Genomic DNA, 26,877 nt, shown 5'->3' with positions numbered 1-26,877 from the left:
GCCGTTTCCTCCGTGTGGAATGAGCCCTTCCTTTCCCCGGTCCGCTCAGGGGGAAAATGGTGAAACCCCCAAATCCGCTTCTTTATGTGGTTAATACAAGGGCGCATACAGAGCCTGGGGTAAAAAAAATTCCAAGTGCAAGTGACCTTGCGTGTTTTAACGTTGGGAAACTCGACTCTGGGGATAACGGAATCGTAGATTGTTAAGTTTCGGCGTCTAATGAATTGGGGAGACGCACATTACTTGTAAAATCCGTGTCTCGCGCGCCCCAAGTTTGCCGCTCCGCGGCGGAAAGCTGGGCCGAGCGGGGGTGGGGAGGGTCTCCAGTCCCAGGCGCGGCGTTCACTCGGGGCTTCTTCCCAGTTTCCTGCCTCGGAATCGCCGCGTCCGCCCCAGCCCAGAGCAGTTTGTGCAGTTGAGAAACTCGATAGGAGGCAGCAGCTGATCTCCCACTACCCTAAAAATAATCCGCTCGGCGCCCGGCGTGCTTCGGCCAGGGGAGGAAACGCTGCCTTCGGAGTAAGTGAGTCCGTGTCTTCTACATAAATAGCGTTTCAGAATTTTACAGAAAACTCTCAGCTGTCGATTTTGATCTAATCTTTCGGCAACCAGAAGGCTCCCGCGCACTCTCGCGGCGCTTCGCCTTCGCCGTCGCTATTTCTAGGATGAAGGGACCGGGCCCCAGCCGGGAAAGAGAGGGCGTGGAGATCAGGTTTCCAGCTTTACTTAGAAAACTCTGGTCGGCTCCTGCTTAAACCAACTGGATGTAGTGAAAGGAGTTATTACATTTTTTTTTTCCCCTCTCAGACATTTCCGTCTTGTTCATGAGGTAACTTTCCATCTGCTTTGTGTTCCTCTTTGATTTATAGGAGTTCTGCGTCCTGCTTTTAAATTTACACTTAAGACAGTGTAGGAAGCCGGTGTTCCGAAGGTAGTACAAGTGCGCCAGTAGGGGTTTGAAGCAGCGTCAAGCGATTGCCCAAGGTATTTATTTGTTGCTTTATTTGTCCAGTGTGGGATTTAAAAAAAAAAAAAGAATCACTGGAGTGTCTGTGTAAGAAATCTTATCTGCTGAGTTGTTCCAACATTTCCTTTGGTATGCAGTAGAACTTCGATGGGTGCTTCAGCTCAGGCATTAAATCAGAAGTCGGGACTTTTTTGCTTGTGATTTTCTACTTGGATCTGTCATTCATACATAGATAGACAGACAGATGTCTTTTACTTCGTATTTTATGAACCATGGACTGAATAACTTCAAATAACTTAATTACATTTGTTTTCCTAAGTGATCTGATCCTGAGCATACCCTAGATGATGATAAAGCCTTGAGTAAGTTCTTTAAAATGTTGTGTTTGTGTCTCACATCATAATTTGGTTAATCTCTGAATAACTGAAGAATGAGTTATTTTGTGTGTGAGAATGCAAGCTTTTTATATTGCATTTAGCATGTTTTCTTCAGGTGTTTCCAGCATGTTAAATTCTCTGGGATTGCTGTTCCATCAGAACTGACACTGTCTGCTGGGTGAACAGAAAAGAGTGCTAGTTTTCACTTATTTACTTTATATTCATCAACTGAATCCAAATGTTCTAAATCCTGAGGGTGTGGAACTTCACCCAATATATTTCAAGGCATAAGAATACTGAGGGTAGTATTCTTGCCATGAAATCATATGTTTGGTCATCAAGGAATATTTTTGTTTTACGTTTTCTACTCTACAGACCGTCCCTAGAATCGAAGTTTCACTTTTGGTGTTTGTCTTTAAAGTTCATTCAGTCAAATTCTCCAACCCTATCAGCTATCATAAACAGTTGAACATCTTTCTGTGGGTTTATGCTTGCGGGGAGAAAAATGTCATATCTTCCTATCTGGCCTCCTTCCCTCTCCCTCCCCCTGGATGCTGGGGCCTCTGTCAGTGTTGGCTGAACTAGACAGCTCCAGAAGGGGTGGGGCTGTAGGTATCATGTGACAGCATTTATCCAGCAAGAGCAGCAATTTATACCCTTCCCAAAGCATTCCCAACTTAACTTGGGTTTTGGGAGGGAAACCCTGAATGACAATTGGAGATTTAAGAATTAGATGAAAAATCCTGATTGAATAAAACGCCTCAGGTGAACACAATGTCAACAGATCTGCAATAAGTTTACTTTTTCCCTCTTTTTGTCCGTGTTGGGTTGTAGTAAGGGCTGGTTATTAGAATGTGCTGCATACAGGCTGGGTGTTGGGGAGGAGAAGGCTAAGGGGTATGGGGAAAAGGATAGAGGAAGAGGCAGAAGAAAAAGCAAAAGGAGGGATGCAGAGAGAGACAGTGAACAGGCTGGGAGCCAAGGGGAAATGTGAGGTTAAGATAATGGTAGAAAAACGTCATTCTAAAGTTTTTACTTTACCAGTATGAAGTATGCATTTTAGTGCCATTATGTCATTGTATATTTCCCTGTCTTTTGGATCATAACCTTTACATTATACCAAGAATGTTTGGGATACCTTTACATTATACCAAGAATGTTTGGGATTAATCTAGTCTGATTTATATAGCCTAAGACCACAGGGACTGTTTCTGTTATGTTCACTGCTGAACTCCTAGTGCCCAGTGCATGGTCAGCATCAAGAAGTATTTTTACACTTAATTAATTAATGGCCTAAAGTCCCAGACATCAAGTGCATGGCTAAAAATATTCTTTGACTTTTTCAAGTTGTTGTCCTTTTCAAATGTTTTCTTTCCACAGTTACATATCCAAAGATTACTTAATTGGTAGGTTTCAGGATTGATTAAATACCAGGCAGGCAGTGCTTATCGTTAATGAAGTATATATATGTTTTGCAAATTCAGATTATATTTTAGCATCTGGCTCAGTGATCATGATGAAATATCAAGGTTTATAAATGTAGCCAATTGGAATACTATAACTTTTGATAAGATTATAAAACTAGCTAAAGTAAAAATTATTTTCCGGTTTGTTCTAGGAAACAGTTTATACATGTCTTTCAATTAAGAGAACTTAAAGTTTCCTTTTATCACTTCTATTAAGTAAAGGATGTAGTCTTAAAAATTCCATTACAAGCTATTATTTTTCAGTTCCTGTTTTCTTCATTTTTACCAGAAATACATCTAACATACAATTATAAACTCAGAACTTCCTTTTTACTGCTAGTTTAAAAATCTCAAGTCCTTTTAAAAATTCCCTTATCTAGCTTAGAACCTTAACAGTTGATAAGGATTTGGCAAGTATATAACTTCATCTTGAGTTTTTAAAAAAATATAACATTTTTTTTGAAAAGATGAAAAAAGGTCTTGACTAGAGAACATAAGAAAAAAAAGTGTTACCAGAAATAATATGAGAGGAATTCCATATGACCACTTACAGACTGTTAATACACAGACTTTCTAACTAGTTGTTCTATTTATATGTTTTGTAAAATTTTTGTTTAAAATTTGATTTCTCCAATAGTTTGCCTACTGTTGCCAGTCTTTTCTGTATAACACATTTTGTTTTTTTCTAGGAAAAAATATGATTCATGACCATTACTAAATCAATTATCAATGAAAGGGAAGAGAGAAAAGGTACTATTTTAGTTATCTAAACCTTTGCCAAGCTTGAATAACCTAACTCAGAATCCAAGGTGACATAATTATGGAAAAGAAACAAAGTCCAGTGAGGTTGAAAGCTTAAACTGCTGCTTATTTTAATATGAATAGATAAGAGATTGCTTTAAAAAAATAGGTTGGAAGCTATGTGATGGAGTGGGATGAACATAGTTTATAGTCAGACACGTGTCTGTGGATTCTGGCTACTCTACTGGTTGGCAAGTTATTGAACCTCTCTGAACACCAATAGCATCCTCTGTAAAATATGAAGAGCTCCACAAACGTTTCTTCATTGTTCTGAGGGCTTAAATAATGTACGCAAAGTTCCCAGAATTTAGTAGGTGCTAAATAAATAGTAGACATTATAAAAGAAATTTTCCGAATGCTAAAAGTCTTGCTGGCATTTCACATTTGATGAAATAGACCCTCGCTCTTAGACCATGTTTCGGCACAGCAGTAAGAATTCATTGAAAATGTTGTAAGTCAGAGCTTGTCACTCCTCTGATCTCCACCCTCTCAGTGGCTCCATTTCATTCAGAGTAGAAGCCAGAATCCCAACAATGGCTAAGAAAACCGTGTGTCATCTTGACCTCTGCTTCTTCTCTAAGCTTGTCCACTTCTCCTCTAATGGAATAGAGCTTTCCAATAAAAAGACATCCTTTGTTTCAAAACTTGAGTAGGGTGCATTTCATGTAAGAATAGGCTGTGACCCTTTGACCTGAGTAGTTTCATTAACTTGTCATTGAATTATATTTAATTAGTCTTAAACGCTTGATTTTTCTGTTGTTCAGAAAAAGGCTGTGTGCTGGTTGCCTCCCAGTTGGTCTCTTTGTATTACTATTTCCTGCAATGGATGAAATGTTGCAGTAAATTGTGTCCAGCTGAAGTTGTTTGTGAACGCATTTTCAATGAATAACCATGGGAAAGGATTTGATATTATACCATTTTGACTTTTCAGTCAGTTTCATTTTTCCCCCTTTTTCTTGATAAACAACCATTTTTGGTTTTTGATTATTTATTTAGACAAACACTCCTTTGAGCTACCACTATTGGTAGATATCAATTATTATGTATTTTCCAAGTTAAAATGGAATATTTTAATCTAGATAAAAAACCTATTGAAAAGTGGATCTTATGGAAGGTATAAGGCCTTTATAAGTAAATCTTGAATAACTTTGGCATAGAGTTTTCTATTTCCTCAACTGCAAAGATAAAGGGGGTTAATTTTATGATATAACACCTCTTTAAGTCTATAATTTAATGAAGGAGAATTTCATAATAAGAGGCTTTTCCTCCTTTCTCTCCCTTTTAGAGTAAACTATATAAGAAGAAATGAGCCTTTCATTCTGTGGTAACAATATTTCTTCATATAATATCTATGATGGTGTGTTGCAAAATCCCTGTTTTGTGGATGCCCTCAACCTGGTCCCTCACGTCTTCCTGTTGTTTATCACTTTTCCAATATTGTTTATTGGTAAGTAACCTACTGTCCTACAGTTCATCACCTAGCGTTTATAAGAAGAGTCTTGTTAATGGCTGAGATTTGGTATAATGTTGATGTAATTTCTCCAGCACAAGAACTAGCATGTAAGTCTGTGGGAAAAGAACAAGCAAGTGTTTCGTTTTCCAATTACTTATGTTTTTGGCGTTTGATATTCTATAGATAAAGTAGAAGTCACATACCTTCTTAGAAATGGACTTCAAGTAGCAGCAGTTTTTTAAAAAGAGGAAAAGAGAATTATATGAGATAGATCAAAAGTATTTGGTGAGTGCTTGCTTTGTGCTAGGTGAAGAGAATGAAAAATGGGTAAAACACAGTACTTGCCTGGAATATTCACAGGAATTTTCCAGTGAAACAAGTGTGTCAGAAAGTGAAGAGAAATGCCAACACCACCTTGTAAGCGCATTTACAGATACGGGAACAAATTATCCTGGGCGTTTGCCTGCCAGAGCAACTAACTCTCTTTGGGGCTGGTGGGGACAATGCATAGAGTGACATGTTTGGGGACTTGAAAGATACAGAGCGTGCAAGTAAAAAATAGGGTGTGTTTCAGGTAGAAAGAGTACATGTGCAAACTATTTAGGAAGAAGGTAAAAATATAGTTTTCCCTATTATTTTGCAGTTTACATATATATATATATATGTCCACACAAAATACAATTATTTAGAGCAACTATGTATAATTTGTATAACTTTTCCAAAATAACCAAAATAGACCTTTTAAAATTATAAAATATTTTTCATATATAAAAATGACAGAGGTTAATGTAATAAACATTTATTGACTTTACCACACTCACTTTAAGGAATCTAAAAGTATGAATACCATGTCCTGATCCTCTTACTCTTCCTGCATCCTATGTTCCTGTCCTTTCAAAAGAGGTAACCACTATTTTGAATTTGGTACTTAATATTTCCATGCATGATTTTGCTCATAAAAATAAATGAGAAAACAATCAAGACTGTTTTGTTAAGAAAGCAAGCATAGGGGCTTCCCTGATGGCACAGTGGTTGAGAGTCCGCCTGCCGATGCAGGGGATGCGGGTTCGTGCCCTGGTCCGGGAAGATCCCACATGCTGCGGAGCGGCTGGGCCCGTGAGCCATGGCCGCTGAGCCTGCGCGTCCAGAGCCTGTGCTCCGCAACGGGAGAAGCCACAACAGTGAGAGGCCCACATACCGCAAAAAAGAAAAAAAAAAAAAAAAAAAAAGCAAGCAAGCATAATGTAAGGATCCGCTTTAAAGAAATGTTTAAAAATAATTTGTAAGCTTTTATTTCTTCATTGAACAGGTCTTAATTGAGGGATTAGTATGTACCTATCATTCTAAAAGTGACCAAAGGATTTCTGTTATATGACATATATTATGCAGAGGCCAACATAACTCTTGGTACATAGTTATTCATGTCAAACAAATGCATAGACATTAAATATATTGGGACCAGGACTTCTTGTTGTATGTGTGGTGGCATTTGTAGGACATTTAGAATGCCCTTTGGCCAAAAGTAGAACATTGTTTTTTACTGCAATTTTACAATTAATAATTCCTTTTTGACATCCAGTTAACTTATTGAGAGCCATTATTATTACAGTCCTGTTTGTATCTCTAGCAGGGAACACAGAGGCTGGCAAAAGGGTATTTGAATCAAGTGGAATTGGAATTAACATTGTCAAAGGGAAATGGTGGAGAAAAATGCAGACTACTGATCCATAACATTGGCTCCTTCAGTTAGTGAGAAATCATAAATCTCAAAGAAGTATCAGGTATAAGGAAAATGGCAATGTTGCAAAAAAAGACAGAGTTTGCCTGCAGGAATTTACAGCATAAATTCGAGTAGAATATGTGAAATGTAACTAATTTTCAAATAATGAACAACTAAGATATGAATCAGTATTCTTTTCAAAGAATGCTTTAGGGGTCCCTTTTGTCCAGAAATACAGAAATTTCTTCCTTCAGTACTTTTAGCGCACACCCCCATTCATTCTTGAAGTATGGGGTTTCTCTGTATTCAAAAAATTGAGAAAATAACGGTGACAAAAGAGACAAGAGTGGGGTCCTTTCTTAGCACCTCCTATATGAGTTGACATTACTCTGTGTTTTTGAGGGGAAACCATCAAAATTTTTACTAAAACGTAATCTGGTAACTAGTTCTTTTCTTCAGTGAGGAACTAAGGGTGAACCTATAATGTTCTTGAGCCTCCTTACAAGCTTGTCAATCAACAACACTTTAGCTTTCTTTGAGAAAATACCACTAGCACTGCTGAATAGTTGGGTCATAGGTTATCATTTTTCTTGCATGATATGCATATGATTAAGAGTTGACTCAACCAATGGGTCCTATATTTCATCATCAAGTATGGGGTTTTTTTTCGGTCAGTCCTCCCACAGATCCCATCTTTTGAAAGATTTGAGACTCCAAATAGCTTTTATTAATATCATCATTAATTTATTTTTCTTTGGAGTGAATCAGAGACCTGTCAGTAAGAGCTTAATGAGCGTGAGATAACCAGGTTGTCATCCAGAGTTTGTGTTATTCCTAAGCAAGGCAACAAATGTTAGGATGTTAACCTAGGCAGTCTTGGAAAAATTAATTGAAGTTGTTCTTTTTTTTTTTTTAACATAATGAAAATAGCCCAGGATTTCTATTGCTATCCTAGAAAGGAATAAGGTTTCAGGACCCCACTGCCACCCAGCATATCACAATGTAAATTATTTCCATGATTCTAATTGATCCTTTGTTTATCTCTTTACCTTTTTCAGGGTGGGGGAGTCAAAGCTCAAAAGTACAAATTCATCACAATACGTGGCTTCATTTTCCTGGACACAACCTGAGATGGATTCTTACGTTTGCCCTCCTATTTGTGCATGTGTGTGAAATAGCAGAAGGCATCGTTTCAGATTCGTAAGTGACTCCACTTAGTTAATGGGATTACGCAATCCTAGTGGGTACTGTTGCTATGGATAGCAGTTAAGAGTGTAACCTACCAAGTAAGCCTTAACTGTTTGGTTATAACTTATTAGGCGCCACAGCTGTCACCCATTTTATACGATCAACATGCATGTTGTCTGTATTTTTGTGGTGCTGCATCCTTTCTCTGATAATACAAGTTCGGATCTCTGGGGCTTGTGCTCATTGCTGTGCTTTCTGTTTCTTCGCTCCTTTGTCTACAAAGCCCTGGCAGAAAGTTCTCTCTTTTTAAACATTTTGACGTTTACCTTATCTTTCAAAATAGATATAAATAGCAAGAAGGATTGTCTATTTTAACATATAGGTCCAATGGTTATATATTTATGTATAAATATATATACCCAGTTCTCAGATATTTCAATTTACTTTGTAAAATAGCAAAGATAGATGAGGCAGGCATTAAAGGAGTCTGAGAACCAGTGAGGATACAGCTACAAATTGAGGCAAAGCACATAACTATTTCAAAATCAGGATTTGTCATGAAACCCCTATTTTTGAAGGAATTTTGTCATTCTTATAAAAGAAGAAGTTTGTATTAGGCAGTTAGAATGTAATGCATTCTATTGAACTTGAACATAATGTGGGAGAAATATTTTTATCACATAGTAACAGAAAATAAACTCAAGTAATAGGAAAATTTCGATTACAAAATTACACTAAATGGTATATCTTTCATTGAAGAATTGATATGAAAAGATCTTTAAAGTCTAAAACAGAAAGTTTTGAAAATCATTTTCCTCTTATCGAATAAGAACCTCTCCTGAGGTTTACGTTTTTCTGTCGCAGTTAACAAGGAATGAAACTTCAAGAGTTTTGTCATGGAGCCATCTATTTTGTAATGTTTTATGACAGTTCTTTGCATATATGTGCACATGTTAGTTTCTGATTGAAAGGAAAATCAGAGACCCTAAGATATGTCGCCTCTCCAAGCATTTAGAAGCTTATTGGCTGTTATTGAGAATTGCTTACAACTCTTTGGCATTTTTGTATTATATTTTATTAGCGTATCCAATTCTAGTCTTCATTTTTTTATTCCCTTAACATATAGGCTAACTCTCCGTGTTTTTATGTACTTGTATATAGTGGAAGTCCCATGTGTCCTAAAAGCTTGACATCGTGTGGGCAAGGATGAGACCTCCTTTCCAGCCTCATGGTTGATGTGTAGATTCAGTCAGAGACTTAGGACAGAGGCTGAGCTAACAATGAGGACATGTGCTAACGACGGAAACTTTTTTTATAGCCATGGTGATATAAGAGACCCATGCTAAAAACAAGCAGAAATACACCTTTGATCTTGTGCTACCCTCTCCCATTCTTTTGCTGCAGACTCTTCTCCTTCCCCTTTTCATCCAGGACTCTCCAAAAGACATCTTCCAGTTACTTCTGAACCCAAAGATTTTGTTTGCTTTCTCTCATGCCTTGTCCTATTCCAGAAACTACTTCTACAAGTATCCCAGAGAACATTAATGATGCCTTCATGGACATCTTTTCCTCTTTAACATACTTATTATATTTGACACCTCTGATCATGCCTTGTTTCCTTCTTTCTTTTTTTTTTTTTAACAAAATTTTAAGAACTGTTTTTTACCAAAAACATCACAAATGCCCATTATAATTAGTGAAACAATGCACAGGCTTTCCTGATTGAATATTTGATTTTCCTTTTTAGTAATACAAATATTAAAGCTATTAATTTTTCTTTTGAAACATCTTGTTTTGCACTGGTTTTCCTAAGAAGTATTCTCTTTTTTATTTCTATCTAAATAATTTGTGATTCTGGTGGAGATACTCTCCTAGGTCTAGGAATCATTTTCAGTTTGCTCTTTAATCTGATTTGATTGGTTTATTATTAGAGCATGTAATTTATTAAATGAATACCTTCTGGGACATTAACATCTTCATTATAGTCAAATATTCCATCATTTTATAAGTAATTAATGAGTATTAAATAATATATATTCTTTATAGGAGACAAAATTTTATTGAGTTTACTCATTGGATTGCTACAGTCCTGTGTGTTCATTATTTTTATATTATTTAATCCATCAAATTCAAAAAGTGTAAATTAAAATCTTCAATATTATTGTGTTTTCATTTAGGTTTTCATTTCTATCATTTTCTCTTTTTTTGAAATTGTTCTTTTGTTTTCTGTGCTATATAGTTTTTGGTTTTCTCTCTAACTTTCTGACTAAAGATTTTCTGCTATAATGGGATATTTATGCTTCTACCAAAACACTTAAGTCTGCAAATTTTTCTCTAAAAATAATAGAGGTTAAAGGAAAGAATAGGGTTTTGGGACACTCAAAAACTATACTACATTGTAAGTAGAGCAGTTACAATGTGATAGAAATCTTAATAAAAATACTAGTATGGTTAAGAAACATATTAAATTCCTAATAAATAAAGTAAATATAACCCTTACTGTAGCTTCTGCTATCTTTATTAATCCTTTATTGTTGCCTCCCTTACTGTTTGTTATTCTTTTTCTAACTTCTTGAATTGACTACTTAATTTATTTATTATAATAATTTCTTATTGAATATGTTTAAGATTATAATTTTCTTCTGGGTATGGTTTTGACCACATTTCATAGGCCTTGATGGGTAGTGTGCTAATTTTTAAATTTTCTAAATATTAAGTGGCCTTTTGATTCTTTCTTTGCTTCAATAATTAAAGAATATTAGAAGCATTTCTTAATTTCTGTAACGATGAACTATTTATTTCCTACTTTTTCTCTTTGATTATTTGAACTGTTTCTGGGAGGAGGTGGGTGGTTTTTAAGCCAGCTCTTACGCTGTCATAGTACTATCACATTTTCATTACCCTCTTTGTATTAATAACTCCAAATGTCCCTGATTATGTTCCAGATCTCCACATACACTTGCCTTTTAGGCATCTTCTTTTGCGTGTTTATTAGACACCTTCACAATCCACACATTCCTCTCTCCAATGGGCTCTTCCTCTTAAAATCTTATCACCATCTGCCCAAGCACTCTGAGAATTGTTCTCTACATCTCCATCACCGTCACACTCATACCCTAACGCTAAGTCCTGTTCATTTTGACAGTCTTTTCCAAGTGAACATATGACTTTAAGCATACATTTAAAGCTATTCATAATTTGCTATTCTACCAACATTAAATTACAGTTACTTTGGAGCATAAGTGAAATGGTTTAAAGTAAGCCTGTAACATACCTGCAAAACACCTTCCTGACTCATACATGCAAATTACTTCTGCATGTAAAGGTCTCATCACTCTAACCTCTAAGTTACCCTACTCCAAAAGTGACTCTTCTAAGGCTTACTGTGGTCCAAAGAGAAGGGAGAAAAAGACTGTCAAAAGACTGTATTATCTCCTTCATGTTACTGCTGCCAAAGCTCAACTCAGGCTTTCATCATCTCTCACCTGGCCTCTCCCCATAGTTTACTAACTACTTTCCTTCTTCTGTGTCTCTCTCTTCACCTCAGACACACACAGTACCTACCAACTCCATCATCCACACTACTACCAGATTGATCTGTCTCTAAAACCCTAATCTTATTCTACCACTTTCCTGTTAAAGTATTTCTGTTTTATGCAAGATTAGATTTTAGCTCCTTACCATGGCATACAATGCCTTTCATAGTACATCTGATCTCAAACTTACTATTTAAAGAACATTAAACTACTTGGAATTTTACACATTCTGTTCCCTGTTTGTTAAGTGCTCTTCCACCACTTTCCTGACTAGTGGCTTCCTTTTTATATTTCAATTCTCATTGTCAACTATACCTTTTCTGAAATGACCTTCCCAAATCTTCCTCTTTCCTTCACTCTTGAACTATTTACTTCCTTCTCTATACCGTTTGTGTACCAATATATTTCAATAATTTGAGAAAATGTAAATGTTTAACTGTATGGTATTATTAATACAAATGGACTTGAGGGCTGTCTACCATGCACATCTGTCCTGGCATATTTCCAATCCACCTGAAGCTCTTTATTGCCCTCAGAATGAAGTCTTGTGTTCTTGCAGCCACACTGAATTGCTTGTAGTAGTACCCTTGGATGTATCTAGACCCTCTTCCTGGAACAGTCTTCCTCTACTTCCTCTAAGGAGCAATTCCTCTTCTTAAGGTCTCAGTTTAGAAGTCACTCCTTTCTCAAGGCTTTCTCTGTCTCAGGCACTAGCTTTGCATGCATTCCCAGTCCCTTCACCTGTGTTATAATTCCCTATTTCCTATTGTTCTTCTCAATAGACTGTAGACTTTGTGACCACAGACACTATATCTTGTCTTGTTCACTGTTGCATCCCACAATCTAATAGTGTCTGGACCAGCAAACACATATGTGTTGAATGAATTAATGAAAATGGAGAAGCCACTGAAGGCCATAAAGTTTGGGAAAACTATCAAAAGAATAAATGTACTTTAACATACAGTAGAGTTCATATTCAGCTGATTGTTTTTACTCGCTTCAGGTGTTAAATTATTTCAGCAGTTCTGCCCTTCAGTATAGGAATTGTTATACATTTGCTTTTGTTGTAAGCACTGTAACATCTTGTTTAGCTGTATTTACCCAGCCCTCCATGTGAGGGTAAGTCTTTTCAGCAGAATCATGTCTCCCAATGTAATCTTCCTTATATATTCTCGTAGCATTCTGTATATAAAATACCTCATTCTGTATTTTAAATATTGCTGAGAGAACGTTTTAATGAAAAAGTTGGAAACAAAATGTGACGCTGTCTGGAACCATCAGCTGTAGACACTGATACTGTCCCGCTCTCTGTAGACGGCGCGAGTCGCGACATCTCCACCTCTTCATGCCGGCCGTGATGGGATTTGTTGCCACTACAACTTCAATAGTATATTATCATAATATTGAAACATCAAATTTTCCTAAATTACTTTTAGGTAAGTATGATCCAAGTGTTGTAATTGTTGTTTTTCCCCCAAGAGCTATTTGTTTTTCTTTTTCCTCATAATAAATGCTTTCAGCGAGGGTAGGGATTGGAAGGCATGAGAATTCTTCTTTAGTCTCCCATTAAATGTGGAGATGAAGTAAGTTGAGTTATTATAGGCTGTGAAAACTCTATCCCCTCAGGACATCTGATGAGCAAGTCACCCCAGCTAGTTCTGCGTGTTTCTGCCTCTGGTTTGGAGGCCTGAGGCATTTTCCGAAGATCCAAGTCTTTCATGGATGCTGTGGGCATGTCATACTCTTCCTAGAATTGCTAGAATTGAGAATTCCTAGAATTGAGGCATCGGGGGCCTCTCTGCAGTGGAGTGTGGTTCACTGCATGCTGAAAACTATACTCTCCTGAGAAGCAGCTGCCCCCAAAGCATAGCCCCTCACATCTACATCCTGCCTAACATTACTTTTTATAAGCCTCTCTTGCCTTCTTGTCCTGTGGAAATCAGAGGCTGTCTAAAGTTTTCCTAATTTTATTTTTTGCTTTATGCTGAAATAAAGAACTCATCCCAAATAGTTACATGTAATACTGTGATCCATCCTTGCATTCCTTGGTGTACACTTTCATATAGAAAGCTGAGGTGAAGTTACAGAACGTGGATTATGCATGGGCTGCAGGGGACTGTGTGTCCTCTAAAATGGTAGGCAGGGTTGTATGTTTTTGTGTGAGTAAATGTTTACAGTTTTCTAAGGTTCATGGATTTCGTTTGATTGTTATTTGATGAAAATGACATTGACTACTGAATATAGCAGTTAGGAAAAGGAATGATTAAACCACACAAATATTATTTTATTTGTTTATCCAGAGGACATTAAAATTTGAAATGAATAAGTGATACGTGCTGATTATTTAATTCTGTGTTGCGTCACATTATATGATTCAGCAAAGGTAATCAAATAAAAACAAGTTGTCAGGGTTCAATATTAATTTAAAAGGCTTGTCCAAGTCAGAATTATCTTAATAGAAAGCCGTTTGGTATAAAATTGTAGGCAGATATTATTACGGAAATCTTCTTATGTAGATGCCAAAAAAAGGCAACAGCAAAAATACAAATAACATTGGGAATTCAATACTCTTGACATTAAGTTTCTGAAAAACTGATGTGGATATAAGAGTTATAAGATGTAATTAGAAAGGAAATGTGCAATTTAATAATATTTTGAAGGAAATGCAGTCAGAATCTGGCTCTAAATTTTTATGTAGATACAAGACAGAGGGCACAATTTGATCATATTTCTGGAAGGACTTATAGGGTTAAAAGCTAGTCTAACTTTCTTCTTATTTTAGGAGAGAAATATTTGGACTTAGAAGAATCACACATGTTAAGAACCCAGAACTGGTAATTTTGTCCCAACATTATATTACGAACATCACCAAACATACAGAAAGTTGAAAGCATTAGATGAATACTTATTTTTCTACCACCTAGATTCTTCAGTATACATTTTTTTCTATTTATTTTATCAAATATCTACATCTTTCCACTCCCCTATTCATCCATCAATTCATCTTAATGTTTTGATGCATTTTAAAGTAAGTCACAGGCGTTGCTATTCATCACTCCCTGATTATTTCAGCATGCATATTATTAGCTAAAGTTAAATATTTGTTTGCAGTTCTTTTTGTGAGATAAAATTTACAAACCGAAGTACAGAAATCTTAATTTGTTAAATGCATACACCTGTATAACCCTATCATGATCTAGAACACTGTCAGCATCCGTGAAAATTTTCTTGTGCCCCTTACTAATCAATCCTCATTTTCATCTCTGTAGAGGCACATCTAACCGATTTTTTTCTCACCGTGGATTAGAGTCGCCTGTTCTAGAACTTCACATAAATTGAATAATACAGTGTAAACTCTTCTGTGTAAGACTTCTTTCCCTCAGCATGATTTTTGGAGGGTCACCCATAATGTAATATCAATCAGTATTTTGTTCTTGTGATTGTTGGGTTGTATTCTACTGTATAAATATACCACAGTTTTTCCATTCTCTTGTCAGTAGACCCCTGGACTGTCTTCAGATTTTGGCTATCATGAAAAAAAGCTGCTATAAACATGCATGTACAAGTTTTTTGTGAATGTATGTTTTTATTTCTCTTGGGTAAATACCTAGGAATGAAATTGCTGGGTCATAGGGTAGGTACATAAATGTTTATATTTGTAAGAAACCACAAGATTTTTTCTCAAAGTGGTTTATTTTACATGCTTACTAACAGTGTGTGGGAATTCCAGTTGTTTCACATCCGTTTGAAGATCTTGATTTTCTAATTTAGCCATGCTGGTGGGTGTGTACTAATAACACACTGTGGTTTTGATTTGCATTTCCCTGATGACTAATGATGTTGAACACTTTTGATGAGTTTATTGGCCATTTGTTATTTTTGTGAAGTGCATATTCATATCTCCTGCCCACTTTTTATTGGACTGCATTTTTATTATTGAGTTGTAGGAGTAGTTTGTATATACTAGACACTAGCATGTCATCAGACACATGTTTTGAGAATATTTCCCTCCCAGTCTGTGGCTTGCAAACTCATTTACTTAACAGGGTCTTTTGATGAACAGATTTTAATTTTAATGTAGTATAATTTATTATTTTTTCGTGTATAGTTATTGCTCTCTGTGTCTTAAATCTTTGCCTTCCTTCAAAATATGTTTCCCTCATATTCTCCTGGGTTTTTTAAGAAGCTTTATACTTTCAGTTTTTATTTTTAGGACTGTGATCCATTTAAAATTGGTTGTGTGTATGGTATATGAGGTTGGTGTCAAGGTTCTTTTTTTTCCAAATGTATAGCTGTGTTTGAGCACCATTTGTGGAATAGACTTTCCGTTTCTCATTGGATTGCTTGGGGAACTTTGAAAAAATTAAAGCAAATGACTTTAAGTATGATCTATTTCTTGGCTCTATATTCTCCATTCCTTTGATACAGTCATGGATTTTTATGCCATCACTATTCTGTCTTGATTACTGTAGCTTTGGAGGTCTTGAAGTCGTGTATTACGATCATACAGCTTGTTTTCTTTGTTTTTCTCCCAAGACTGTTTTGGATACTTTAGTTCTTTTTGATTACCATATACGGGTTAGAATCAGGTCGTCAGTTCCTACTTTAAAAAAAAATTCCTTGGGGGGCTTATGATAGGGATCGCCCTGAATGTACAGAACAATTTGGGGGAGAACTGACATCTTAAAAATGTTGAGTCTCACAATTCATTCTTTACTTTTTTAGGTCTCCTTTCATTTCCTGTAGCAATATTTTATAGAGATGTAGAGATCTTTCATGTCTCGTTAAAATTATTATTAGCTTTTTTGTTTTACCACTGCTGTTATAAATGGAAGTGTATTTAAAATTTTATTTTCCAATTGTTTCTGCCAGTGTGTAAAGTACAACAGGTTTTTTATATTGACCTTGTATCTTGCTACCTTGGAAATTCACTCATCACTTTTAATTATTGCTCTGTAAGTTTTTTGGGATTTTCTATATAAACAAACATACCATCTGAAAGTAGAGACAGTTATACTTGTTTCTTTTCAAACTTTATGCTTTTTTTTTCTTTTTCTTGCTATATTGCACTACGTAGAACTTCCAGTAAGATGCAGAATAGACATGGTGAGAGTGAAATCCTTATCTAGCTCCTGATGTTAGGGGAATATAATCTTTCATACTTAATTATAAAATTGATTATAGGCTTTTTCTTTTTTTTTTTTTTTTTTTTTTGCGGTACGCGGGCCTCTCACTGTCGTGGCCTCTCCCACTGCGGAGCACAGGCTCCGGACGCGCAGGCTCAGCGGCCATGGCTCACGGGCCTAGCCGCTCCGCGGCATGTGGGATCTTCCCGGACCGGGGCACGAACCCGTGTCCCCTGCATCGGCAGGTGGACTCTCAACCATTGCGCCACCAGGGAAGCCCTAGGCTTTTATATAAGACCTTATCAAGTAAGTTTTTTTCTATGCAAAGCTTTGCTTTCTCAAGGGTTTCTTTTTTTTAGTCATGATAAATGTTGAATTTTATTGAAAGACTTTTTTTCTGCATCACTTGTAGCAATTATATTTCTCTTGTTTCTGCTGATGTACACTGATTGGTTTTTCAAATGATAAAGTAACCGAGCATACTGGGCTAAGCCATACATTGTCATGATTCGTTATCCATGCTACATATTGCTAGTGTTTGTTAGGGTTTTTTACATTTATTGTAAGGGATATTGGTCTGGGTTTTTTTTTTTTTTTTTTTTTTTTCTCACAATAGCTTTGTCAGGCTTTTATATGCTGGGATACACAGATGAATTGGAAAATGTTCTCTATTTCTCTGTTTTCTGAAGGACATTGTGTGAGATTAATTTCATTTCTTTCTTAAATGTTCAGTAGAATTCACCAGTGAAGTCATCTGGACCTGGAGTTTTAACTAAGGAGGGATTTTCAATTATGAATTTATTTCTTTATTATCGACTCTTCAGAGTATCTGTTTCTTCTTATGGCAGTTTTGGCAGTTATAGTTTTTGAGAAATTTTCCTTTGTTTTCTGAAATTACACAAGCTTATTTTTATTTTACTTTTTTTTTAGATTCAAGGGAAGTTATCTTTATTTTCTTAACTTTTTATTTTATATTGGAGTAGAGTTGATTAACGATGTTGGGATAGTTGATAGTCTCAGGTGCACAGCAAAGTGATTCAGTTATACATATACATGTATCTATTCTTTTTCAAGTTCTTTTCCCATTTAGGTTGTTAGATAATATTGAGAAGAGTTCCCTGTGCTTTACGGGAGGCCCTTGTTGGTTATCCACCTTAAATATAGCAGTGTGTACATGTCAGTCCCAAACTCCCTAACTATTCCTCCCCCTCATCCTTCCCCCCTGGTGACCATAAGTTCATTCTCTAAGTCTATGAGTCTGTTTTTGTTTTGTAAATAAGTTCATTTGTATCTTTTCCTTTTAGATTCCACATATAGAGAAAATTTCTATTTCATCTAAGTTTTTGGATTTATTGTCATAAAAGTTGTTCAGGATATTCCCTGATCATACTTTTTAAGTACATAGGATATGTAGGGATAACTCTTCTTTTATTCCTAATATTGGTAAATCTGTGTTGTTTTCCTGATCAGCCTAGCTGGGGACTTATGAATTTTCTTGATCTTTTCAAAAAAATCAACCTTGTTGGATTTGTTCATTTTCTCAGTTATTCATTTTCTATTTTATTGCCTTTTACAGTTATCTCTCATCTTTTTATTTTGTTCATTGTTATTTCCTTAGCTTTTAAGGTGGAAGCTTAGGTCATTGATTTTGGACCTAATTTTTTCTAAAATAAATATCTAAAGCCATAAATTTTCCTCTAAGTATTATTTTAGTTGCAATTCTTAATTTTTTAATCTGTAGTATTTTCCTTATAACTTAGTTGAAATGTTTTCTAATTTCCCTAGTGATTTCTTTTTTAACATGTGGTTAATTAGAAATGTATTTGTTTTACATCTTTATTGGAGTATAATTGCTTTACAATGGTGTGTCAGTTTCTGCTTTATAACAAAGTGAATTGGCTATACATATACATATATCCCCATATCTCCTCCCTCTTGCATATTGTTTAATTTCCAAATATTTGGAGATGTCTAGATATCCTAGTGTGTGGAAAAATCCAAAGGTTACCTCCATTATCTCTGCCTGGTGTTCACACTCTGTATACTTTGAGTGTGAGTGGACCTGTGACTTGAGTGTGAGTGGACCTTGACTTGAGTGTGAGTGGACCTTGACTTGCTTCCAGCCAATAAGGTTTGGCAAAGATGAAGATACCAAATCTGTTGAGACTGTAGCCCTAGTCCACACCTGGATTGCAGCCTTGATTCACAGAAACTGTGAGATAATAAATGTGTGTTGTTTTAAATTTCTAAACCTATCATAATTTGCTAAACAGCAATAGAAAAGTCAGTATGCTTATTGTTCTTGATTTTTAATTTAACTTCATCGTGATCAGAGAACATTCTTTATATGATTTCCATTATTTTCAATTTATTGCTTCTTGTTTTCTGAGTGAGTATATAGTGTGTACGAGTACCTTGTGAATTTAACAATAATGTAGATTTTGAAGAGGTGGTGTATTTTTATAATATTAAATATCAATCTTATACATATAAAGTAGTTCAAGGTGGTTGATAATGTTCAGACTTTCTAAATCTTCATTAGGCATATGTGTATTTTTTATTGTCTTTATGAAAAATGATACAGTTATCATAATTAAAAGTTAAAAATTTTCTGATAATACTCTGTCTTGAAGTCTATTTTATCTGATACTAATATAACCACTCCGGGTTTCTAATGCTTCTTGTTTTCATTGTATAGCTTTTTCCACCCACTTATTTTCAATCTACTGTTTCTTTACATTAAGGTGAATCTCTTTAGATAGCGCATAATTTGGTCCACTTATTTGTTCTAAATCCATTCTGACAATCCCTGTATTTTAAGCTAAAAAAAAAGATATGTTTCTATGCCAATGTTCAGTTATTTCTCTCTAAGGAAGTTGTGATCACCCTTAAACTTTCTGGTTTTGATAAGTGTTGTCCAAGCGGGATTGTCTTATGTGTATTTTAGATTTCTTCTTGCTCATCTCATATTCATTTGTACTGAGCTTTATTCAAAGTTCAAAGTATACTGGATCCTTGATGACAGATTTCTAGGAAAGTCTGTGCTTTCATCTCATATTTCTGCAAAATGCTGGCTGTGGTTATGAGATGATATAGATCCCTACTTTTCTGACCTACTTGTGGTCTAGTTTGCTCTGTAGGATCAGTGTTCTTCTCTGTGTACTGTGGATGCCTGTGGTGTTTTAAACCATTTGGGTGAGAAGAGTCACTTACTTACTTGAATTCTGATCAGTAAAGCAGAAACCCTATTACATTGCTACATAGATTCCATAATAATTCCAGGATAACACCCCTGGCAATTGCAACATACTTACTAATGGATAGGTTACACAGTTTGTTAACTCTTTATATAATCAGGGCTTCTTAAAAAAACAAGACCAAAATATAAAGTCAACTTTAAAGTCTATAGAATTAATTACACGTTGAGTTCTGAAGAGTATAGTCTGTCCTATTTACTTGTCTTCTTATATCTGCACATCTATCCCACATAATCAGAGTGGAAGCACTGATATTTTAAAGTCATTATCATACTTCCAATTCAAAACTCCAAAAGTACACTAAAGCATATCTGTTGTTTTGTTAACAAATAAAATTATCTGGAAATAGAATATCTTAAATTGTCTTTGTCAACACTGTATTTATATTGAAATTTCAGTGAAGCTTTAAAAAATAGCAGTGAAAGATTGTATCTTTTCTTTTTACTTTTTATTTTTTCAGCCTTATTCCTGTATTGGGTAATGGCCTTTATCACGAAAACCATAAAGTTGGTCAAATACTGGCAGTCTGGTTGGGGAGTATCAGACCTGCGTTTCTGCATCACAGGCATAATGGTCATTTTGAATGGACTCCTGATGGCTGTGGAGATCAATGTCATTCGCGTCAGAGTAAGTATCTAGTGATTTTTGTATAGTTACTGGAGTTCAAGACCTGAATATTGAAGATCATTGTCAGTTAAGAATCAGTATTTAAGAGGATAAACAGTGAAATATCATCTATGTGTATAAATATAAAATTGAACTAATTACTAAGTTTCAGACCATTAATGTTCCCAAAATCTCAATGTGACCCTGGAATCTATTTACTGTATTCATTCATAAATATTGATCAAGTGCCTATGATGTGCCAGACATTATGCTTAGTCTATATTATAGATGAAACTGTTTTCATCAGGTAGTTCCATCATCCATGATTGGTCCAAAGCAAACCTGGCTTAATCAAACTAGTGTATTCGTAGAGATTTTGAATGGAAAAGAAGATAACCTAATCCAGTTTGCTCATTTCATTGGTGAAGAAACTTCCGTAGGTATAACTCTAGCTTTATAGCCAAAGTAATATGGTCAAGTCTCATACCTGGTCTGTGATTACAAACCTATTGTACTTCCCGCCACATAACGCTGCCCGTTATATAGTGTGATATACTAGTGACTGAGTTTTCAATGTTCATTTTCCATCAGAGCACTCTGAATTTGCTGTGAATGACAAGATACATGTTGCAATGGGCAGTGGAAACAGCGAACATTAGCCAGACCACAAATTGACAGAGTGACTCAACAGTGGTGTTGATAACACATTTAAGCAATCTGCATGATGTAAAAATATTCATTTAGTTGAATCTACCACTAAGTATCATGAAATATCGTGAAAGGATATCACGAAAGATTGATTTTTAGTGATAACTCTCTTTTAAAGTGGTAATTGATTTTTAGCATTGGCCCAAGTGTATTAAGTGTGAAATTCTGGAATTTAATTAGAATGTAGTCACAACGAAAGGGATTTTTTTTTCCTCAAAAGGATATTTCAGAAAGGAATGGAAAGAAGTATGAAAATACAAATTTTGGCCTCATGAAATGAAGATGTAGAAAAGGTTAAAATTTTATTTTTAGTATGTGGAAAAAGAGTTAGGTTGTTATCCTGTGGAATTTTTCTTGCCACAGAGATATGTGTTCTTCATGAATCCTCAGAAAGTAAAGCCTCCTGAAGACCTCCAGGATCTGGGTGTGAGATTTCTTCAACCGTTTGTGAATTTACTGTCAAAAGCAACATACTGGTGGATGAACACGCTCATCATATCTGCTCATAAAAAGCCTATTGATCTGAAGGCAATTGGAAAATTACCAATAGCAATGAGGGCGGTAACAAATTATGTTTGTTTGAAAGATGCATATGAAGAACAAAAGGTAAGTTAGTATCTGTTTTTCATGTCCGTGATTGTAGAGAATGGGCCTATTAATATAAAGGCACTAAGCTTAAATAATACCTACAGTTAAGGAAGAGCAGATTTTCTCAATCTGTCTTTCCCAGTAGTTTTGAGTCATGTTAACTGGGCTGCTGAGAATATACCAGAAGAGCCTATGAAATATGGTGTGTTAGTTGCCCAGTCACTACGTGAGGAGGGACAGAGAGAACACTGTCTTTTCTCTAGGACCAAATAGAAAGTAAGAATTAAGTTCAATAATTGTGTATGTCTAATCCTTGCCACCATATATTAATAATTCATGGAATTTTTATTGTCTTTTTTCAGGTATCTTGTCAATAATTTTGTTATTTAAAGGGAAAGTATCCATGAATAACTTTTGAGAAACTAAAACCCTTAAATTAATTATTAATTAAAATTTGGATTCTGTATTTCAAAATTGGGGAACTAAATTAAATAAAGGGGCATCATCTACCTACTCCATGTATCATCCTACATATCTGGCAAAATTGGTTTCTTCTTGTACTTTCTTTGGGTATTTATAATTGCATTTAAAAATTTAAATATCAGAATCTTCGGATATTTTCAATTTGTCTTGTTATCATTCTGAGTAGTTCTGTGTGATAGCCACCGTGGAAGATGTATTTTATATTGCTATCACCTACAGATATTATTGTAATTAAAAATAGGAGTATTTACACCAACATTGGAAGGGAATTGGGTATGATGGATCAATTAAAGAGTTTTTGGCTGTTCTAAATCAAGATCAACAAAGCATTTATGGTAAATGATGAAAATGACCTCTGTTTTGTGTCAAAAATGTGTGTTATGAAATTAATATTGCAGGAAATGGTTACTACAAACGAACCCGAGTCATCTCTCTGGTTTCACCTCTGGGAAAAGTATTGCATAATTTTTTTTTTTTTTTTTTGCGGTACGCGGGCCTCTCACTGTTGTGGCCTCTCCCATTGCAGAGCACAGGCTTCGGATGCACAGGCTCAGCGGCCATGGCTCACGGGCCCAGCCCCTCCGTCTGGGGCACGAACCCGTGTCTCCTGCATCGGCAGGCGGACTCTCAACCACTGTGCCACCAGGGAAGCCCTTCATAATATTTTAAAAACTTCTTTTCTAAAGCAAAGATGAATGCTATAGCCTAAGCATAGCTTAAATTTTCTGACTGCTCTTTATAATACAGAGTCACTTGAACTCAGTGTGTTAATGTCTTTTATCAATAAACTTTAAAAAATAATTGAATTATTCATCTCACAGGGAGTTGAATATGAAACACGATTGAACTGTAATGCGTTGAGTTAGCTTCTTTGCCACAATGAAGAAACTCTATCTACTTCCTCTCCAAGATGTAATTATAATTGTTCAGGTCTTAAAATCTTTTCAGCACATGATTATAGAAGTGTGAAGCCATGAGTTGGCTTAAGCAAATATGCCATTCTTCATTCTGCATTTCTTTGAGGAATAACTAGGAAACACAAGTCTAATGTAACTTTTAAAAAATTATTGACCCCCATTTATGGAGATGGGAAATACCTAGAGAAGAAAGAATTTGAAGTTGGATGATCTCTTTTGTTTAGCTTGTAACTTGATAGGTGAATCTCTTGTGATCTGGTGACTTCAGAAATCTTAACTAGACTGCCAATAACCTGGACCTTTGTATTTTATTATTTTCTTTTCCATACAGTGTTATTTGGTAATATTCATGACAAATTTATTCATTTTCTAAATCAAAGGGAATTAAAATTAGTTTGGTCTTAAGAATTTGGGGTCATCCTTTGACAACTAAAAATAATACAAAATGTTTGAAAAACTGGCCTGGTTACTCTTCATTCTCTCTATTTCATTAAAACACATTCAGTAGTTATTGTTTACAAAGGATGCAAGGATACCAGACTATATGTACCATATTGAAAGGGATTCAGTAACATTTAGTTTTAATCTTTTAAAATATAAGAAATATTGGAAGAGATGTCCATAGTTCCTAAGATTAATTGCTGCTCTATTATTTTATTATGGTTCATCAAGGTTTTTTTTTTCTTTCAGAAAAAAGTGGCCGATCATCCAAATCGGACTCCATCTATATGGCTAGCAATGTACACAGCTTTTGGGAGACCAATTCTACTTAGTAGCACATTTCGTTATCTTGCTGACTTACTGGGTTTTGCTGGACCTCTCTGTATTTCTGGAATAGTTCAACGTGTGAATGAAACCCAGAATGGGACAAATAACACAACAGGAGTAAGTTTGTGGTGCTTTTGAAAGGAAACATATTATTGGCAAATTTCTTTATAATTGTTACTTTTTTAAAATGCAGTTTTATGAGCCATTCAAACAGGCTTATTTACAGAGAATTGAATGCTTTTTAAAAGAAAGAAAACAATAATTTTCCTTGTAGAGAAAAACATGAGTGTATGTATTCAATGAACGGATGTGGCCAACAAAATTATTTCTCAGATTCAGAGACTATAAACATTTAATAAGCGTTTACTGTGTGCTGGAAACGATGCTCAGAAATTTCATATTGATTATTTTATTAGATCTTTATAGCAATTCTGTAAAGAATTTTCATGCATGAGTACATGAGGGTGGCTGAGTCACTTGTTTAGAGGCCTATGACCAATGATATCGGCAATGTGATTTGTAGTATGTACTTTTATCGTTTCCTATATAGTAAAAGCCATCATCCTGTTTCACAATTATCAGGGCCAGTCACATTCTACTTTTATTAGATGTTATGTTACTGTTGGGGACTATATAGTATAAATTATTTGCTGTTATAAATTTATATCTTATATTTCCTGTTCTTAAGAAAGTCTGCATCATGAACTTCCTACCTAGTTTCTTTCTAAAATAAGAGTTGATTTCCCTAGTTTCACGTATAGAAACTCTAGTCCCGATGAATCAGTTTTCCTTTTCTATTCTCTCAATCTAATTTCCTGTCCTCTTTTCTTTACCTTTTTTTTTGCGGTACGCGGGCCTCTCACTGTTGTGGTCTCTCCCGTTGCGGAGCACAGGCTCCGGACGCGCAGGCTCAGCGGCCATGGCTCACGGGCCCAGCCGCTCCGCAGCATGTGGGATCTTCCTGGACCGGGGCACGAACCCGCGTCCCCTGCATCGGCAGGCGGACTCTCAACCACTGTGCCACCAGGGAAGCCCTTCTTTAACCTATTAAAATTGTACACATTTTCAAAGCCTGCAGTAAATGCTGCATCTTCGGTGAAACTTTTTCTGCTTGTCTTCGTTGGAATTTGACTCTCCTTGGTACCCTTCTAACACGTTGTTCACTTTGCGTTGGCACTTACCATAAATGCTATTTATAATGAAGCAGGTTATTTATGGATATACTTACCTTTCTAGGTTGTGAGCTCTTTTAAACAGAGCAACTAAGAACAGTTCCCATTTGTGCCCACAATGCTTAGCCCAGTTCCTTGCATATATTAGTGCTCAATTGTAATAGAGGTGAACCAGATATTTTACCATTGAATACACGTTTGTGATGTTTTGTCCCTAGTAGCCTGATTTACACACAGATGTCGGAATTCCACATAGAATTCCATCATCCCTCTCCCTTACACATATTAACCATGTATTTTTCTGAGAAGGAAGACACTTACACATTTGTATGTATCCCCAGGAAAGAAGAGGAAGGGGACCAGAAGTAGAATTTAACGGATCTAAACCATAAAAACTGAAGAGTGCCCAAATTGACATGTGTTGATTTGAGTGTTGCTTTTCCCTTACTTCTAACAAACAAGTTACCATATGCTAGTTACAAACAAAAAGCAATCAATCTGTATATTCTTATGATGACTTAAGTCATAATCTGATTAAAACAGTTTTTCATAAGTTGTGTTTTGTCACTGAAAGTGTCATGTGGGTGAAATAAATAGCCAAATTATGTATTTTATAATTTATAATTTATTTCATTATATGAATTCAGATAGATGAAGATCAGAAAAAGTCAACTCTGTAGAATTATTTTAAATTAATAAGGCTATGGAAATTGCATTTTAGTTTCATTGGTCTCGGAAATTTTATTTTTGTCCCATTGGTCTTTCTGACCGACTATCAGCTTTGTAGCTTCTACTTCTAAATTACAGTCTAAACTAACTTCTATCTTGGTTTACTATTTTCCAGTTAACTAAGGTAGACTATATCTTTGTAGAAAATGTATTCAACTTAAAAATTTTTTAATGTACCTTTTTTCCTACAAATGCCTTCAGGCATTTCCAGCCATCTTAATCGATTATCAATTTGGGAATTTTTACATTGAACTGGTTTGTATTTGTATCTGTGGATATTATGAGGAAAACCCAAAATTGCCTTGCTGTGGCTCATTCCATTGCTGTACTATAGACATTGAATTTTTATATTTAACAGCCATGTATTGTTTAATGCATGCAAACTGTATACCAGTATATGAACAGTTTTAATTTATATCTTTTCTTCTTTTGGGATAAGACTTCAGAAACCCTCTCATCAAAGGAATTTCTTGAAAATGCCTATGTTCTAGCAGTTCTTCTGTTCTTGGCTCTTATTCTGCAAAGGACATTTTTGCAGGCTTCCTACTATGTAACCATAGAGACTGGCATTAATCTCCGTGGAGCCCTGCTGGTACGTACAAGCTTTGAATGATCTTGGCCTCTTGAAAATGCCACATACCATCCAGTGATAGGAATGGTAGGGGCTTCAGTTTAGTTTTTTCCTTCCATTTTCACTGTGATATTATGACATCAACACTTCTAGGATCTAATGAATAAAAAAGAACCACAGAGCTAATTAATAAACCCACTGAGAATTAAAAATAATACTTAATATATTAAAATATTTTGAAATCTTGCATTTATTTATTTCTGTTACTATTTGTTCCAGAGATTATGTTTAAATTTGAATGTATGTTTAGATTATATCACAAGAAAAAATAAGTTTCTCTTTAGTTGAGGACTGAAAGTAACAATACTGAAATGAAAATAATGGTTGACTTAAGAAGATGGCATTATAGGGTTTTTCTCCTTTTTTTCAAAAATTTTTAAAAAG

The 26,877-nt window shown here is 35.4% G+C and overlaps 1 protein-coding gene across 8 annotated transcripts in view; it reads left to right on the top strand.

Annotated features, from left to right (window-relative positions):
* The first annotated feature begins 351 nt into the window (after positions 1–351).
* Positions 352–26,877, top strand: part of ABCC9 (ATP binding cassette subfamily C member 9) — a 149,419-nt gene continuing 122,893 nt past the window's right edge. For 3 of the 8 annotated variants that reach the window (XR_003791130.1, XM_029205512.1, XM_029205507.1), the window contains exons 1-10: positions 352–519; positions 870–984; positions 3,500–3,560; positions 4,897–5,058; positions 7,843–7,984; positions 12,823–12,944; positions 20,352–20,518; positions 21,569–21,811; positions 23,884–24,078; positions 26,302–26,454. Coding sequence is in view for 7 of the 8 variants with exons in the window: in XM_029205512.1 (XP_029061345.1) it covers positions 4,917–5,058; positions 7,843–7,984; positions 12,823–12,944; positions 20,352–20,518; positions 21,569–21,811; positions 23,884–24,078; positions 26,302–26,454 (1,164 nt within the window). In the remaining variant the exon portion in view is untranslated. Of the gene's footprint in view, positions 524–721; positions 830–869; positions 985–3,499; positions 3,561–4,896; positions 5,059–7,842; positions 7,985–12,822; positions 12,945–20,351; positions 20,519–21,568; positions 21,812–23,883; positions 24,079–26,301; positions 26,455–26,877 lie in introns of those variants that run through there. The other 5 variants (XM_029205513.1, XM_029205508.1, XM_029205509.1 and 2 more) reach the window with 5 other exon arrangements.

Source organism: Monodon monoceros, unplaced genomic scaffold (assembly GCF_005190385.1).
Source record: "Monodon monoceros isolate NGI ecotype Baffin Bay Population unplaced genomic scaffold, NGI_Narwhal_1 Super_Scaffold_6, whole genome shotgun sequence".
Lineage (NCBI taxonomy): Eukaryota > Metazoa > Chordata > Mammalia > Artiodactyla > Monodontidae > Monodon > Monodon monoceros.
Note: the sequence above shows the minus strand (reverse complement) of the source record. Positions and strands in the feature narration are given on the sequence as shown.